The 18,970-nt window shown below is 46.1% G+C and overlaps 1 protein-coding gene across 2 annotated transcripts in view; it reads right to left on the bottom strand.

Annotated features, from left to right (window-relative positions):
* The window catches only part of FYB1 (FYN binding protein 1), a 136,252-nt gene extending 123,113 nt beyond the window's left edge, over window positions 1-13,139 (bottom strand). For both annotated transcript variants that reach the window (XM_083154439.1, XM_083154450.1), the window contains exon 1: window positions 12,919-13,139. In XM_083154439.1, the coding sequence (XP_083010565.1) occupies window positions 12,919-12,936 (18 nt within the window). In that variant the 5' untranslated portion in view covers window positions 12,937-13,139. The remainder of the gene's footprint in view (window positions 1-12,918) is intronic.
* Between the last annotated feature and the right edge of the window lie 5,831 nt (window positions 13,140-18,970).

Below are 18,970 nucleotides of genomic sequence, written 5' to 3'. Positions count from 1 at the left end.
GGACCTGTCCAGAGCAAAAAAGCGGGCAACGAAGATAGTCAAGGACCAACTACATCCTGGCCATGGCTTGTTTAACCTGCTGCCATCAGGTAGACGCTACAGGGCTTTTCCCACCAGGTACAGTAGAAGCCTAAAAAGTTTGTTCCCTCAAGCGGTTCACCTGTTGACACGTGAACTCATGAACTCCTCACTGTCTAGTCGTGCCATAACCCTTTGCACATAATCTAACACAGTGTCCCCTCGGAATAACTTTCTATATGACTGTACATGTTCCCCCACCTGGTTATATTGTTTATTGTTTATACTGTATGCTGTTTACTTGTTACCCACCTGGCTGCTGCACAGCATATGCAAGTATACCCAGCCAATAAAGCTGATTCTGATTCTGATAAGTGTTATGGGTACTTATATGTTAGTTGGGGCCCACTAAGCTATTTGCTTAGTTTTCCGTGTCCCCTCGCGGGGCACGCTACGCTCGCCACGCTTCGGGCGCCACACTAAAAACTGTATTTTAAAATGGTATTTAAAACGGGTCTGAGTCTTGACATTGCAGTAGATTACCGTTTAAATACCATTTAAATACCATTCTATCAGTCAACCCGTTTTAATCCCCTGAACACGTTTCAAGGCAGAATGCAGGGGACAGCCTATCACAGGTCTGTAATCTGTTGTATTTTGTTAAATACCGTGTCAGAGCCATTCTCACTGCATAAAAAAACGGCTCTGAAACGTGTAGGACTCTGCTTTTTAAACGTTTTGAAATGCGGGTAATCTTTAACCGGTAAATCAACTCTGGCACTTTCCCACTGCAGCCTTAAATGTTTTGGAATGGGAAAAAAACGGCAATATACCATTTAACAAGTGCGGTGTGAAAGGGGTAAAAGATACTTGATGTCAGCAGAGCTGCCCGGGAACTGCTGTCTAACTACAGTATATGGCGTATTTGGCCACGCCCCTAGTACCTGGACCCATTCAGCTCTCAGTGGCCCTGAATTAGGGAAGTGGTTTGGGTGAAATAAGGTTATGGAGCAGTTTGTCTAAATTTATATATTCCTAGTGTTGTAGGCTGTGTGCTTTGCAGAGCATCATAGAACCCACAACTGAGACTTTAAAACCCACGGCTGAGACCTTTCCCCTTTTTTTTCTTGGTGCTTGATAGTTCTTGTGAACAAAACAAATGTTTTGAAATATTTTTGACCTGTTGAATCATTTTGTCATCATCATCGTCATCATCGTATGACTCTGAGTAACTCTGAGTGTGACTGACTGCTTTCTTGTTACTTTCCCAGGGAATAAGAGTGATTTGATCAGTATCTCTCTATGCATGTTACACCTGCTCCACCTGCAGTGCACATGGTTTTGACCATTTTGAGAACAAATGTGTACTGCCATCAGATCTGAATAAGGGCCATAAGGTGCCCATACATGGTCCGTTTAACGGATCCGTTCGGCACTTAATTAGCATGCCTTGTGCATGCGTTGTGCATGCAATGCGATGTGTAGCTAGTACAAAAAGTATGTGCAGCACATACTTTTTGTACCGTACTATGTGATGTGCGGGAGCGCGCATCGCATAGTACAGAACGGAGCCGGTCCACAACGGACCGTGTATGGGCTCCTTTAGTTACACAGATGATGATTTGTATTTCTGTATGAGTAGAATGCACATAAGGGGGCAGATGTTTCCATAAACTGGAAAAGTTACCTATCAGCTTCTAGTTATCCTTTATCTGGAACCGTCTATTCCTTTCGGGATGTAGAAAATGAAAAGTGCAGTAAAAACATGGGGGTTATTTTGGTTCAATCCTTCTTCCAAATTCCTTCTTAGATGGACAAGTGCTGAGAGAATTAGATTTGGGTGGTTTTAATTCAAAGTGAGATCTCCCTGCACATAAACAAAATAACTCACTCAAATCGAATTCTCTCTGCACATATTACATCTGCCCCCCTGCAGTGCACATGGTTTTGTCCATCTAAGAAGGAATTTGCCAGAAGGAGTGAACCAGAATAAGGCCCATGGTTTTTTGTGTTTTTAGCCCATTTTAGAATGTGCCATTGGCCGGCGTTACCCTGCCAAGGTAGGGTAACGCCAGCTTATTCTGGCGTGACTCTATAGAAGCCTAAGGGCTTCTTACCGCGACTGCCATCGACCTCCGCTGACCCCTTCATCTGCTGTCCGGGCAGCCTTCAGTTGTAACCCAGTAACCTCCTCTTCCCTAGCAACACCAACTTCCACTTCCTGGTGCAGGGAGGAGGAGCATGAGCCCGGGAGTCCCTCTCACCCACTGCCGCCTGCTTCGCAAAGGGCAGCTCTTTTCACAAGACATTGAACACATATGCTGTCAGGAACCAGGTTCAGTCTGTTTTGTTTTCTATCAGTTTCTGTTTGGCATTTTGACTCACTGGTGGCCTCCAGTGGCAGGTCTGTTGCCATTACAGCTTTGTGTTCTGGGAACTTTATTCACTAGGCTGTGAGATAATTAAGCTAATCAAGCACTTGCTGGGAGACTGCCTGGAGATCCACCAGGTGTTATCAATCACCTGAGGCCTTGATAAGGCATGCTCTTCTTTGGATCTCTGCCAGTTATAGCTTGCTGTTTTCTGTGCTGGTAGCTGCAGATCTACTGCTTTCCTAGGTCCTGCTCCTGTTCCATTCAGTCTGGATTCTGTCTGAGTCCTTCTCACTTCAGTCTGGGTCCTGTTTACAGTCTTGTCCTGTGTCAGTCTGGGTCCAGTCAAGTGTCCTATCCTGCTGCAGTCTGGATCAAATATCATTGTCCCGTTGCTGTCCTAGTCCAGGGACTGTCCAGCCGTGGTGCAGCCATTGTCCAGCTGCCGTCTCTGCGGTCACCGTGCAGCCGTGGTCCAGCCGTTATCCAGCTGCTCGATTGCTGCGGTCAGTGTCCAGTCTTGGGCCGGTCACGTAAGTGCTCCAGTGGAGCCTGGTTCCTTATTCTTTATTCCTATGGGCAAGCAGCCCTTTCTCCTTAGTTATTATCATTATTATCCTTGTTCTGCTCTCCGTGGTTCGGAGAGGCCCACAACTGTGGGTTTACGCCTGTTTTGGGTACCGTCACTTTAAGAGTACTATTTTTGTGTTGGCGTGTGTTTGGTTTGTTGGCGCCCCATTGTTGCTGTGTTCTGGTGCCTGTGACTCGGTCACGCTCCCCCTCCTTGGCCAGGTGCCGTGAGTTAGGGTGTTTAGTCCAGATAGGCCCTGGTAGTTAGATCCTCCTTTTGATCCAGTCCCTGACGGTCGCCGTGGGTTTGTCCCCACTTAAAACCTGGTTGCATCGGGGTCGGAGCGGGCCTAACTCGCTCCTTTGAACGCGGCGACTAAAGGAGAAGCCTAGCAGCCTACGGTCACCTGCCCGGGACGGCCAACAGAGTCAGTGTAGGGTTTCGCTGTGGCCATTCTAACCAGCGGTCCCGGTACGGGCTCACGCCTGATCTCCAGCTCCCTGCCTCCTGCAGCACCACACCAACATCCTCACGTCACTGTCTCCGGACTCCAACGGTGGGTAACACCCAAGTCCGTAACATTATAACTGGCCAAACCGATATATGCATGTGTTCACGGTAGTCATAGGGATACATGCATATATAAAATTTTGTTTCAAGGTGATTTGGGTGTTTTTGATTGGTTGTGGGACCTATAGATTTGTCCATATTAAGATTTCTTTTTTCCTTCCCGCATTTTGCCCGGTACAGGGTTTTTGCTTTATTCAGCTTGCCCAGGTGGTCTGGTCTGTTTGTTTCATTGCTGTACTTAATTATGCAGGCCTTGCAAGCTTCCTTGATGTCCTTAAATACGGCCTTTACAGCCTTAAAACCTGAGCGGGTTAAGGGTCTGCAGCAGTCATTTCTGCGATTGCAAGATCTGTTAACCCAAATTTTCCTGGACCTGTCTGAGGTTTTTGGGGCTCAACCAGCTCCTAAGGAGACCCTGGCTAAGGGGTTAGTCAGTCAAACTTCAGATCAGGAGATTCAGAAGGGACATAGAAGTTTTTTACGGCCAAGGCTCTCACCAGAAGAGCGGCGACGGCGTAAAGACTTTAACCTATGTCTGTATTGTGGGGAATCAGGCCACTTTCTCCAGTATTGCGAATTGCGCAGACCTGGTGGTGGTACTGGGAAGGATTTTCCTCAATCCAAGTGGTATCAGGAGGTTACATCTATGCCTGTCTCCTCTAAGCAGGAGGAGCCTGACCACACACCCCACATACGTAACGCTCCGACTTACAACTGGGGTCCTAAGACTAGAGCGCCCCATGTGGAGGCAAGGAATCAGACGGGAATGTGGAATTCATCCACAAAGATTCCAGACAGGAAGACGTTGGATGCTAGTCTTCCAGTCAGGGAGATCAACGTTCTTTCAACGTTGGAGTTGCTAAGTCCTGTAGAGGAGTCTCAGGTTTTTCCCTCAAAAGGGGCTTCAAGCGGCATAATCCCAGAGGGGGTCCTTGAAACCGTCACCCCTAAGAGGGTCTTGGGGAACTTAACCCCACATGGAGTAGTGGAGGTCACTGCTCCTGATGAGACAATGGGAGGCATAACTCCTAAGAAAAAATTCCTGACATCAGTCTCAGTCGGGATTTCTAGTGACATCTTCCCCGATCTTGGGGTTCTCGGAGGTGCCTCTGATGTTGTGGATCCAGGAGTGGTACTCAAAGTCCCGGTCTCCATATGCGAGTCCGATGCCATGGGCTCATCTAGCGGCAAGGGCGCTTGGGGCTCATTGAACATTTGTGGTGCTCGAGGTCAGTCAAGCCAATTTGATGCCCAAGGCCTGCCGGGCGAGTCTGATGACACTCCATACTTCGATGGAGATTTGGCCCAGCTCCGACCAATTGCTCAACAATTCCTCTCAAAAATGGACTCCACACCTGATATGAAGATAACCCCCACTTCTGCTGTCCATTATCTCCTATCATGCTTTAGAGGAAGAGCTTTGGAGTGGGTTAAACCTCTCATAGAGGCTGACGAGCCCATCCTAAGGGATCTTCCGGGTTTTATAAAAACCATACGAAAAGTGTTCGGCCCAAAGGCCGTAGCCCCGAGTGGGGGCCCAAAGGCCGTAGCCCCGAGTGGGGGCCCAAAGGCCGTAGCCCCGAGTGGGGGCCCAAAAAGTCTGTTTTGCCCCAGAAGGTGGGCAAGTCTGTTTCGCCCCAGAAGGTGGGCAAGTCTGTTTCACCCCAGAAGGTGGGCAAGTCTGTTTCGCCCCAGATGGGGACTCTGTCTGTCCGGTCCCGGAAGGGGACTCTGTCTGTCCGGTCCCGGAAGGGGACTCAGTCTGTCCGGTCCCGGAAGGGGACTCTGTCTGTCCGGTTAAAAAATTTATTCTGATTAAAACTGATAATTGGATGGGGGTGGGTTGCGAAACAAATCTATAGAACACCTGGACCCCAATTGGGAATCCCCCTATGGTGACACTGTGACCGTGACTGTAGTGAAAATCCCATCAATTGAGGACCCCCTGTAGGTGTACCAAACACCAATTATGCCCACAATATCCATTACCCATTATCCCCCACCTATATATTTGTTTCGCATCCCACCCCTATCCAAACAATTATCAGTTTGAATCAGAACTTATTTTTTAATCCTACTTTCATTTCTTGATTGTACTTCTATTTACACTTATATATTTTTTTCACGATTTATTGAGTAAATTGTACACTTTAACATGGCAAATCTTTATCTCAGTCTTATTCTTCAACTTCTTACACTCCAAACATTATCAATTCACCCATTGATGATTGTGATGGCTGGATCAGTGGATTGGCCCGGCGGGTGTAGGGAAGAATTTGGCGCATTGCACCCATTCCCAGTGGTGCATTACAGTGGTGCGGGTAGCGTGCGTCGCGTCATGACATCATGTGGCCAGGCCCGCGGACCTGCTCCCACACTCAGGGGCTGCCCCACTGTTTGGTAGAGATGCCTGAGGCATGTGCTTTACAGATCCCCAGACCTCAGAGACTGCCACAGGCAAGATCGGTGAGGGGGTCGGCAGTGGCAGGGAGCAGTGAAATGTTAATTATGGTGCGGTAAGTAATGCCCACAGTGCCTGTAATTACACACCCTAGAAACTGTACCATTGAAAGTATAGAAATGGAGGTACCGATTTCTGACCCTCAGATGTTGGAGAGTATGTCATAGGTGCTAAATCTCAGGAGTGGATGTGGAATTCATCAACACATACAAGTTATCAACTCAGGAGCGTTGTGTTTCAAACAACAACACCACACCTGATTTCATTGCCGTCATTGAGTATCAATACAAACACATTCTAACATTATGGTGGAATCTATAACAAATTACAATCTTGGGTCTTTGGCACAGCATATTGTAAGATGACATTTTTCAGCAATTTTGGATATAAAAAAACCCCAAGGTTTTCCCGGGCAACGCTGGGTGGGTCAGCTAGTGTAACTATGGGATGCGGTCATCTATTAGAATGAACTTAGTTCTACAGTCATTAGGTCGACCCCACTAGGTCGACTGGCAGGAAGGTCGACCTGACTTAAGGTCGACATGGGCCAAGGTCGACATGACTTAAGGTCGAATTTGCATAAAGGTCGACATGAGGAAGGTCGACTGGTCATAAGGTCGACATGGGTTTTTCACTGTTTTTTGAGCCGACATGTGCCGACAGGCGGTATTTCATGCCCTACCATCCACTAGGGCGTGGTGGGAGAATAAAATAGTGTGCCGAGTGCAGCGAGGCACCGTCCCCGATGCGAGGGTCCGATTCTCATTGCCAACTGTGTCCATGTCGACTGTGTCGACATCCGGATAAAAAAACAGTGAAAAACCCATGTCGACCTTATGACCAGTCGACCTTCCTCATGTCGACCTTTATGCAAATTAGACCTTAAGTCATGTCGACCTTGGCCCATGTCGACCTTAAGTCAGGTTGACCTTCCTGCCAGTCGACCTAGTGGGGTCGACCTAATGACTGTAGACCTAAGTTCATTCTGACAGATGTCCCGATTCCGTAACTATATGAGAAAGAACTCAGAAGTGCATAAATGATAGTACAGTATAAGAGGATAGGTGTCCATTTTCTTTGGAGTGTTCTGTATGCATAGGTGTGTGTATATGTGTGTTTATATATATATATACGTTTGAAGCATTAATAAACACACTGAATTCATTCGATTGTCCAATTAAATTAACCTATGACCGCAGCTTCGAAAGTGTACATTATCTGGATGTTAAGGTCATGCAATCAACCACTGGACAGCTCACAAGTTCCATGTTCTTTAAGCCCACGGACAGAAACACCTGTCTACAGGGCACCAGTCACCATCCTGACCCTTTGAAAAACTCTCTACCGTTTTCCCAGTTTCTGCGGGTTAAACGTATCTGCAGCGATCCAGATGATGCAAAATTACAAATGGACATTGAAATTCCTTCAGAGAGGCTACAAATATAAAACACTGGTAGCGGCAAAAAATAAAGCACTTGCCATCACTAGAGAAGAGGCATTGGAAGGCAAATTGCTTAAGAACAAAGACAATGCCATCATATGGACACAAGAATACTCTACAGCCAGCAAAGCCTTAATGCAAAAAGCAAAAGGCATATGGCCCATCGTCTCTCAAGATTCTACATTGCCAGCACTGAAAGGTACCAATATATTACCGTCATACCGCAGAAGCAAAAACATCAAAGATATTGTGGTACACAATGATGTCACTAATATGGACGTGCAAAGACCAAGCCACTTCCTCACACGCAAGCCAGGGAACTATCGCTGCACTGGATGCGTCACCTGCAGCACTATGGAAACGGGGGATAAATTCAGTCATCCACACACTGGGCGATTTTATCCCATAAAATTTCCTCTCACCTGTTCCAGTAGGTACGTGATATACCAAATTAAATGCCCGTGTGGTCTACTGTATATTGGCAAGACGACACGCCAAATTAAGGAACGTATTGCCTTACATAGAAGCCATATAAAAGCAGCACTAGAAGGCAAATCAGCGGACCAACCAGTGGCTCGCCATTGGAAGGACTTCCATCATAGCATGACTAACATCAAAATGAAAATGATTGATCATGTGCCAGCGAATCGAAGAGGCGGCGACAGGGGTCGTATTCTCCTGCAACGTGAGACTTTCTGGATACACACTTTACAAACAATGCATCCCAAAGGACTGAACGAACTACTGTCATATAATGCTTTTCTTTAAATCAGTGTGACCTGCGTATTCTAACATTTCCAGTGTGCCACGAACAGAGCGTATATGCTCTCAGCCAGTAGCACACTCTGTCTGGAGGTCCCAGTGGGACACTACACAGACAGTTCATTATGTTGTTCAGGATGCATAGCAGCATCTTATCTCCGTGTTCATTATTGTTATATGGCTACATTGTGCTCTGATGCGGTTTCCACTGTGTTTTTCCTTCCCCGGTTGCTTCAACATACTTATTCCTCTGTCCCCCATCCCCCGTTCTTTTTCATTATTGGTAATTTGTTTTTTTGTTTATATTATTCACAGGAGTCTTTCCAGACACCAGCAGCGATCCTAAGTGGGTATCACCGGCCGTCAGTGCGCCAGAGTGACAAGCCCCAGCTTCACAGTCTACACGAACTGTGTCAATGTACGCATCACTGGTTGCCATGGATATCAGACCCTGGGTGAAGCCGCGCCCTCTGGGAGGTGCCGGGAGTCCCTGGGAACGCACACCAGTGACGTCACCGGACCCCGAATGGACAGCGCGGCAGGTGTAGGGCGCACTAACTGTAAGTCTGTCATGTCTATATATATGTCTTATGTCACATTGCTTAAACAGGTCTTGATAAAAGGGGTACAACCCTGAAACGTTGATCGTAACCTACCGCAGTCAGCGTATTTTTTCTTTATTGAAAGTTTCTGAGTGACATCCCGTCTTTCTTATATACATCTCTACCTTGGATGCGCACCGGAATAAGCTGCATTATCTATTGAGAGTGCCAGACCCTTGGACAGAATTATATATATATATATATATATATATATATATACATACCTCCCAACTTCTGTGTTGGGGAAATAGGGACACCCGCGAGCGCCCGGAAAGGGGGCGGGGCATATGCAAATGAGGGCGCGGCTTATGCTAATTAGCCGTGACCTCCTTTTCATACGAGAATAGACGCTGTGCGCATGCGCACAGCGTCTATTCTATTAGATTGGGGGGTCTCCCAACTGCCACCCCCCGCAGCGGGACAATGCCTGCCGCGGGTGGGACAGCGGGACAGGACCCGAAAATCGGGACTGTCCCGATGTAATCGTGACAGTTGGGAGGTATGAATATATATATATATATATATATATATATATATATAAATATAAAAAAGGGTATTTCAAAACGGCACTCAAATGATCCAATGGCAATGGTGGTGCAGGGTCCAGACACAGCAGCAAAATAGAGACAAAACTTACCCCACCTTGCAGAAGGGAAGAAGACAGACCAGCACTCGTTTGTGAAAAAAAGTTGTATTAGAAAGTGTTCACAGCATAGTAAACATCTGTCTGATGTTTCCTAAGATGTTTACTATGCTGTGAACACTTTCTAATACAACTTTTTTTCACAAACGAGTGCTGGTCTGTCTTCTTCCCTTCTGCAAGGTGGGGTAAGTTTTGTCTATATATAAATATATATATATATATATATATATATATATATATATATTGTGGGAAGTAGCATCTTAGCATGTGCTTTAACTGGGTGCAAGGCCCCACCTTTTGTGCCTGTTTGAAAAATGTGGTGGAAATACCATTGCTGTTTCTGACCCAAGGCACCGGAATCTGTAGTTACGACTCTGTGTAAAAATGTTTATAGATAGAGAGGCCTCTAATGACTGATGCACATACATTAAACCACTAATTGAATGCCCGTCAAAATAAGGGCTTCTGTAATGTACTTTTACTTTGAGCTGTGACAGTGTTTACTTTCACTTTGAGCGGTGACAGTTTTTAGACCAAAACTCTCCACCCCACCCCCAGTCCCTATCTGCTCCGACCTCCAATCTCTGTCTTTACAGCTCCCTCTCCATGGCCCTTATTCTGATCTCGGCGGTACGGCCCGCGTGCGGCCGTACCGCCGATGTTTTCACTCTGCACATGCGCAGAGGTCACTCTGCGCATGTGCAGGCGAAATCGCCGCACAAAAAATGTATACGCCGCAAAGGGGGCGTATAGGGGCGTGAGGGGCTTAATAGCCTCATTACCCTATGCATACGCCCAGCGTTTCATGGGCGTTCCCATGCAAACGCGGGGCGTATGCATGGTAATGAGGCTATGACGCCAGTGATGGGGGCGGAAAGCTGACATCGCCGGATGTCAGCTCTCCGCCCCCATACAAGCTTTCACACGGACGATTGTCCGTGTGGTCTAAGCTTGCGGGAGCTGGTGGAGCGTGCGGCCCTGCCTTCGATGGTCGCCGACCATCGAATGCAGGGGGCAGCTCCCACCATGGTGGAGGCGTACGCCCCCACCATTTTCATGCGGATCGCCAGCCGTCCGCGTACGGACGGCCGTGGCGATCCGTATTGTAGGCGGGGATTGGTTTGTGCGGCCGGAGCAACGTATGCGGCTCCGGCCGCACAGATCAGAATAAGGGCCCATATCCAGCAAGATACTTTCTGTTATGACACCTTTTAGCACACAGAGAAATAATTTGGTCTATCGAGTAGCCTCACTGGTGGTACTTTACCTATATATATATATATATATATATATATATATATATATGCAGTATTAGTAAGCCAGCAACATCCGGGTTAGTGAAAAATATCAAAACAATTTTATAATGGCATATTAAAAGTGCAAAAACAGACATAAAAACATCAACAGGAGAAAATAGTCTCTCTATGAATATAGACAGAGATAGAGGGAAAGGTATAAGAAACTACAGCAAGGTTGAAAACAGCCAATTAAAGATAATATTTAATTTAACATTTAATTTAGATACAATTATTATCTTTAATTGACTGTTTTCAACCTTGCTGTATTTTCTTATACCTTTCCCTCTATCTCTGTCTATATTCATAGTCAAATATCCTATCTTATTTTTGTCTCGGTTCTATTCTCTTTTGTGCACTTGTGGTGTTCCCTGTATAGTATGTACACTAATTTATGTCCCCTGCTAGTTAGCTCCATGTATCCAGCAGATGACGTGTTTATGCATATATTTTTGTTTGCACATGGACGACTTACTAATATGCCCTTTATTAATCGGTTACAGCTATTTTCGCAGCCGTTTATTAAATGCCCCGTTCATTTGTGTATCACAGTCTGTCCCAGCAAACCGGATGTTTCCGGTGTTGCCATGGCGATCTCCCGACTCACGCACTTCCGCTCTAGTGAGCGGCATCCGTCTTAGCGTGGTTCCGTTGTCTTGGTAACCAGGTGCCGACAACGCAGAGGCGGAACTACCATTGGTGCAGCAGGTGCATTGCACCGGGGCCCCTGAGGACTAAGGGGCCCACTACTGCCTAGACCAGCAGCTTGTACCTCTTTCACCCACTGTTGTGGGGCCCAAATTGTACTTTTGCACCTGGGCCCATCACTCACAAGTTCCGCCACTGCGACAACGTGTCCCTTGATGATGACGCCGCCGCCGGCGGGATCGTTAGCGTGTACAGGTGAGTCTGCTCTTTATGCTTGTTATCCCATGATGAAGGTGCATCTTGTAGCACCGAAACAGCTGTCGGTAGGATAACTCACAGGATCAGCAGGGTGGAGTTCTGTGTTGTGATGTTATGCTAAGTATACCCCCACTCCTGTTGATGTTTTTATGTCTGTTTTTGCACTTTTAATATGCCATTAAAATCTTTTGATATTTTTCACTAACCCGGATGTTGCTGGCTTACTAATACTGCATATATTACACCATTTTGGAGCCTGGCACTCTGATAATTGAATACATTTGAGTGTGCAGCCTAGCCTCAAGACCTATATATATATATTAGGGCTTATTACAAATGAAAAAACACCAAAAATTTACCAAATAGGCACATATAAAAAATATATGAATAATTACTAACAATATAGTTAGATCACAATACTGTACTTTGAATAATAATAACAGCACAAATTATTATTAGTTAAAATGTTATACAGTATACAAAAGTCCGATATTGACAATACATGAATTCTAACAATAATGGTCACTGGGATCACTCCACCTGTGTGCATGTGAATGGAACGAGGCAGGTATAGCATAACTTCAAACATTCGAAACACAGGAAATGGGACTCTCTGTTGCATGTTCCCAAAAAGGGTGTGTGTCTTCTACGTCCCGTTTTGGACACTATGGGGGCATGGACAGTGATCAGTGTGCTACTGGCCATGCCTCCAGTCCCAGTGTCTGTTAGAGCAGCAAATGATAGGTAATCATAAAGTTGGGACACTCCCCCCAAAAAAACAGGATTGTGTCAGGTTGCAGATTCAGGCACTGATGCCCCTTTCAGACTGCACTTTTTACCCGTTATTTTGCCGTTTTTTTACTGTTTCAAAAACGATAATTTGTGCAGTCTGAAAGGTGCAGAGTGAATTTACTGGTTCTATTGAACTGGTACTTCTAAACGGTAAAAAAGCAGGGTTCTACCCGTTTCAGACCCGTTTTTTGTTTTTCATCCACTGTTTTCTATGGGTTAAAACGGGTTCAGTGTTGTGAAGGAACAAAAACTGCACTGAAATACCGTTTAAAGACATGCGATGTGAAAGGGGTTTTAGCTGGCAGACCCGTTTTTAGAAACATTTTAAAATACCTGGTCAAAGCCAGTTTTGTGGTCTGAAAGCAGCATTAATCGCTCCCCTCGGTTTCCATACTCTGACGGCGGTTCTGCACCTTGCATGGGACAGGAACAAGTTTTGATGGTGCGGCTGATGGTAAAGATAATGTAAAACCCAGTGTACTCACCATTGTGACAGCTGTCATGGACTCGCTAGTTGCAGAATGTATTCATGCCGTTTAGAGATTTTTCCTGGTATGGAACTGCAGCTCTGGCCAAAATACTTCCCCTTTTGCTTTTGCCTAGCAGGTCATTCACCTTATCACGGAGACACAATCTAGGTCCTGTGCTGCTGAATGTTCTCTGGTCTCTGGTGCGAGGTGCGTGAGTGATACAAGCAGAGGGTATGTTATAGTACATCAGGGCTGAGTAATGAATCAAATGAAGACTGTGACAGTAACTGGTGCTTCCATCTCCGTTACCCGTCATTATCTGCCCAATTTCCTCTTTCTATTCTTCTGTATTTATCAGTTTGCATATTCAAATATGCAGAAGTTCACATTATTCTGAGGAAAGCTTGGTATTATTTAATGTCCTTTATAAATTACAGCTGTTTACCCTCTCACCCAATATACATTCTCACGTAACATAATCATCGTATATGATAGCATTGTCATTGTCCATTACATGGAACAAAAATATCCACCCAAAAATATTTTTGGTGGATTATATTGGAGAATGGAGGCTGCCACTATGGGAATATAAAATCTGAACCTGCTTCAGTCAGATCTCTGGGCACGGGTACGAACGTTGTGTTATTGCATACAGTCATGTGCAGATTTGAGTTGTAGGGAGGCCAATCCCGAGCCATTTTTTCAATCCCTGGATTGGCCTCCTAATATGCATTGATTACCTCTATGGGCTATTTCACACGCTCCGGCTCCTGCCTGGTTGCAGTGGCCATCCCCTCCATTGTAAACTGCTGTGTGCGGCACGGCTTCCTAGCCGTGTGGGTTTTCGTCGCCCGGCAGGAGCCGGAGCGTGTGAAATAGCCTTATGGCCGCAGGAGGAGCCGGCAGACGGGCCTTGTACACGGCGGTGGTTGGAGGAGGAGACGAGTCGAGTCCGTGCAGACATGGTAGTGTGGGAGTCCCAGTGTGTGGCGGCCCAGCCACACAATCTTGTTGTCGCACAGTGCCTGACCTGAGTGCCGCTTTTGCATTTCAATCCCGTAATCCCAGGATTGGAGCCTCCAATCCGGGGATTCAAATCCTGGACAAAAATGCCCTAAATACCGGGATTCCACTGATCCCAATCCCAGGATTGGCATCCCTAGTGAGTTGCATTCATCTGTCTTTTCCTGAGTCATACGGAACTTGGATGATGCATCTTTCCCTGATATTGGCGGTTTCAGCATAATACAAACTCATGGAACGCACAATTCTGAGTCATGTGCATAAGAAAGGAATTCCTGATTCTGCCAGAATTCCTATGCTGAGCATGTGTCCATATGGATGATGGACGTGGCAGTTCTGTTTGCAAGCACACAAATCCACGTATTAGTACTAAGGATTCTAACATGTTCCATGGTTGCCTACAGCTGCAGCCACTCAGACTCAGAAGTCCCATAATATCTTTGGTGTTGATGAATGGATCGACAATGTTATGCACAACAGCCATTACAGTCAACAGTCGACACCAAAAGGCCTACATGTATCAACTGACATCAAATGTCCGACATGTCCCAGCTGACTTTTATTTGCGAACGCTGAGATGAAGACGGGGTTGGCGGCATACATCATGTGACGTCAACCGTCCACCCCTGGCAGACATCGGCCCACCCATGTACCCATGGCAATGCCCAATAGTGTTTTATGGGCGTTCCCATGGTCCAGCACTGCCCCCTCCCCCCCCCCCCTGTGAATGGCCCGGCGAGAGTCTAACTTGCTGCGGCCATTCACTGTCAGGGTTGCTCATGTAACGCACATGCAATAACTTCCTACCATCGGGGCAGGGGTCGAATTTGGATCACTGTTAGTGATCCTGAATCGGTACCTAAGTTCTCACTGACAGAGTGGTTTGGCAATTTGCGGAAGCAGAGCTGTGTTTAGAAACTGCTGATCCTTGCCATTTCTTATTTATAGTTTGTCTTAGTTCTCGTGTTTCCGTGTATCCCAACTGCTCTTACAGTCAAATCGTTTTTATGGTTATTTAACTTTTCCCTTAATAAATGTAGATGTTGCTTTTCCTAAACACTCATTGGCTTCCATACTCACTCATTGGGGCTGATTCAAAAGTTGCGGCGTCTATAGTAAATGGCATCTATCGGAGCAACATAGAAACATAGAATTTGAAGCCAGATAAGAACCATTAGTCTGATCCTTTTTTCATCCTTTAGGTAACCTCAGCCCTATTATATAAGGCTATTCATATGCCTTTCCCAAGCATGTTTAAATTGTGTGACCAGCTTAGCCTTTACCACCTCTGATGGGAGGCTATTCCACTTATCCACTACACTTTCTGCGAAGTCATTATTCATATCTTGATATATTGATTCCTACATCCCTTTCCTCCTCAGTAGTTTCCATTATAGTGCCATTTATACTATATTTAGCCTTTGGCTTTTTGTGACTCAAGTGCCTGATTTAGCATTTCTTGGCATTAAACTGTCTACCTAGTTCATGTACTATTTGTTTTCTCCCTCCTGGTGTGTCTACCCTGTTGCATACCTGTGGGGTATAGACGGATCAGTAATGTAGGGTATAGAAGGGTCAATAATATAGTGGTGGGTATATAGGGATCAAGGATGTGGTACACGGTATATAGAGGTCAGTGATCAGCTATCAATCAGCTACATGTACTACATGTATCAGCTACATAGCGTAGCGTAGCATACAGAGGCTGACAAGCTGACATATTCTGCAGATGCACTCCTGATCTTTGTTTGTGCTCTGAAGTTAAAGCTTACGCAGATGGATTTTTTTTGGTAATTACTAATGTTGTGAGTGCCAGAAGGGAGGCTATGTACAGAGTGCTAGAAGGGAGGCTACGCTATGGACAGAGTGCCAGAAGGGAGGCTATGTACAGAGTGCTAGAAGGGAGGCTACGCTATGGACAGAGTGCCAGAAGGGAGGCTACGCTATGGACAGAGTGCCAGAAGGGAGGCTACGCTATGGACAGAGTGCCAGAAGGGAGGCTATGCTATGGACAGAGTGTCAGAAGGGAGGCTACGCTATGGACAGAGTGCCAGAAGGGAGGCTACGCTATGGACAGAGTGCCAGAAGGGAGGCTACGCTATGGACAGAGTGCCAGAAGGGAGACTACGCTATGTACAGAGGGCCTGAAGGGAGGCTACGCTATGTACAGAGTGCCAGAAGGGAGGCTACGCTATGGACAGAGTGTCAGAAGGGAGGCTACGCTATGGACAGAGTGCCAGAAGGGAGGCTACGCTATGGACAGAGTGCCAGAAGGGAGGCTACGCTATGGACAGAGTGCCAGAAGGGAGGCTATGCTATGGACAGAGTGTCAGAAGGGAGGCTACGCTATGGACAGAGTGCCAGAAGGGAGACTACGCTATGTACAGAGGGCCTGAAGGGAGGCTACGCTATGTACAGAGTGCCAGAAGGGAGGCTACGCTATGGACAGAGTGTCAGAAGGGAGGCTACGCTATGGACAGAGTGCCAGAAGGGAGGCTACGCTATGTACAGAGTGCCAGAAGGGAGGCTACGCTATGGACAGAGTGTCAGAAGGGAGGCTACGCTATGGACAGAGTGCCAGAAGGGAGGCTACGCTATGGACAGAGTGCCAGAAGGGAGGCTACGCTATGGACAGAGTGTCAGAAGGGAGGCTACGCTATGGACAGAGTGCCAGAAGGGAGGCTACGCTATGTACAGAGTGCCAGAAGGCAGGGTACGGTATGTACAGAGTGTCTCTTTAATGCCACTGAGCTCCCAGAAGTGTTTCTAGCTGCAGAATGATGTGAATTGCAATGATAAAACACAGTGGTCTTCTGTAACGCCTTTCCAAGTGTGCATCAGTACTGGTGTCAATGTGGCAGGTCATTTCCACTGCTAATGAGTGTTCCACTGCCAATGCTTTGGGTAACAGGTATCTATTCAATTGTTGATCCCATCCAGGGCCATCTTAACAGCAGTGTGGGCCCCTGGGCAAAGCAATGCACAGGGGCCCTTACCAATTCTCCCCTCCTAGGGGTAAGGGGTGCTATCAGCAGCAGCTTTCATGTCCCACGGGTGGCAGGGGGTGCTCTATCTTCCACTCAACATGTAGGACCTGGAGCAGTAACTTCTGCTAATTACTCCTTTACTGCACAGGTGGTGGGAGGGTGAACACTAACGTGTGGAAGGGGGCACTGAGCTGAATGAAGGGTCCCTTGTAAATTACTTCCAGGGAGGTAGGGGGTGTTTTATACGCAGGGGAGGGTTGGATAATGGAGTGGGCTTAATATTCGTCATTTTCCGGTGGAAGGGAAGCTTGTTTGACTGCAGATATCACCATTATCTGGAAATAGATTTCTTAGCCTTCATTCAATAGTATAAAAACCTAGAGTCCCAACTTTTAGGAGGTGCTGGGAACTTGGGGATCAGAGATCAGGAGCCAGAGCAATCCATTGACAAATATATAAAACTGTACACCAGACGTTTGGAGCTGGAGTAGGGACCGGGTGCTGGAAGACTGATATCTCTGGTTCTGGGCATGATAGAGACAAGCCGCTAAAGTCGTCAGAAAGGGGAGAGTCCCATCTTTTGGAATATACTCTCAGAAAAGCTATAAGTCAGAGAGAACCTGAGAAATATGAATGGGAAGTGCAATTAACAGGTCGGATGTGGACTGCTTCCTTGAAGTTGGATATCTCCAGTTCCCCAGGGCTGATTTTCAAAATTCTGGTATCCCAGGAAAAAGGGGATCCTCAGCTATCAGCATAGGGCCCGTATACACCTGGGGCCCCTAGACAAGTGCCCATTAAGCCCATATGTAAAGATGGCCCTGATCCCATCAGACTCCCATTAGCATTTTACGGAGCTGATAGATCAGGGTTTAGATGTACAAACCAGTTAAACCCCTCAAAGGTTGTCACCTGGGCGTCTAAAAAGCCTGGGTTTGGGCACTGAACTATGCACTTTTAACCCTTTTCGGTCCAAAGTCGAATCAGACTCGACAGGCCTGGCGATAGTATCAGGTCCAACGTCGAGCTGAGGTCTACGCTGTAAAGCATTGCGATTATATACTATTTCAGTAAGTTGCTGCCATCTACTGTTACTTCTGTGTACTTCATGGACGTCTAGAAACCATTTCACACGTCTTCTAGAAGCTGCCGCACTGTACCTGGTCTTCAGTCCACAGATGCTCCGTGCCTGCTGCCTTCCTCACTCTCTGCTAACCGATCCCAGTATCTCCTTGCAGCACAATGCTGAGCGCCGGTAAAATGGTCAGTCACCTGCTGTCATGTGTGTCCCGGAGCGGAGGCCGCCAGGGTTTTCATTGGTTTCAGTGAACATCTAAATGCAGTTTATAAATTAAACTATATTTCTGAAGCAATTATAGGAGCTGCAACAGGAATTTTAAATTGGACCAGACTGTTTGAATTACAAAAATAAAATTGGACTGCAACGGTTTAAACACCCTTGGAGGATGCGGGAAATAAATGTATGTACCATCGGAGTCCAGCGAGCAGATCTGAACTGGCCCTTAATCTCGAAGAATTTGGCATATTAAACTTTTTAAGTTTTTTTTTTAAATGCCTTTATTTTCAATTCTTCTTTTAGTTGATAGTTTCATCAAATGGAAGAGGAAGTAGTCTGGCTAGTTACTTTATTAGAAATCCCTTTACTTTCCCCTGTCTTCCATTCCCAGAATAAGCTCTGCAACACTTTGCATCCATTTCAACATCAAATTTAAGATATCCTAATGTACAGTATGTCTGTTTCATGTTCATCTCCCTCATGTTTACCATGATGAAATATCTATATACTGTACTCCATGATTATGAGGATGTCATAATTGATTTCAACGTACTTTTATAAAATGTAAATATGTCGCTTCCGACGTCACAGATGACATCAGAGATGATGTCACAATAGGATTTCACGGACATCATCTTAACAGTAATTATGGCACTGATAATATCACTTATGGCATCACTGATGATGTCATAATTGATTTTGACGTTCTTTTATAAAATGTAAATATGTCGCTTCCAACGTCACAGATGACATCATTGAT

This window comes from Crinia signifera, chromosome 1, assembly GCF_055691185.1.
Source record: "Crinia signifera chromosome 1, ASM5569118v1, whole genome shotgun sequence".
In the NCBI taxonomy this organism is placed as follows: domain Eukaryota; kingdom Metazoa; phylum Chordata; class Amphibia; order Anura; family Myobatrachidae; genus Crinia; species Crinia signifera.
Note: the sequence above shows the minus strand (reverse complement) of the source record. Positions and strands in the feature narration are given on the sequence as shown.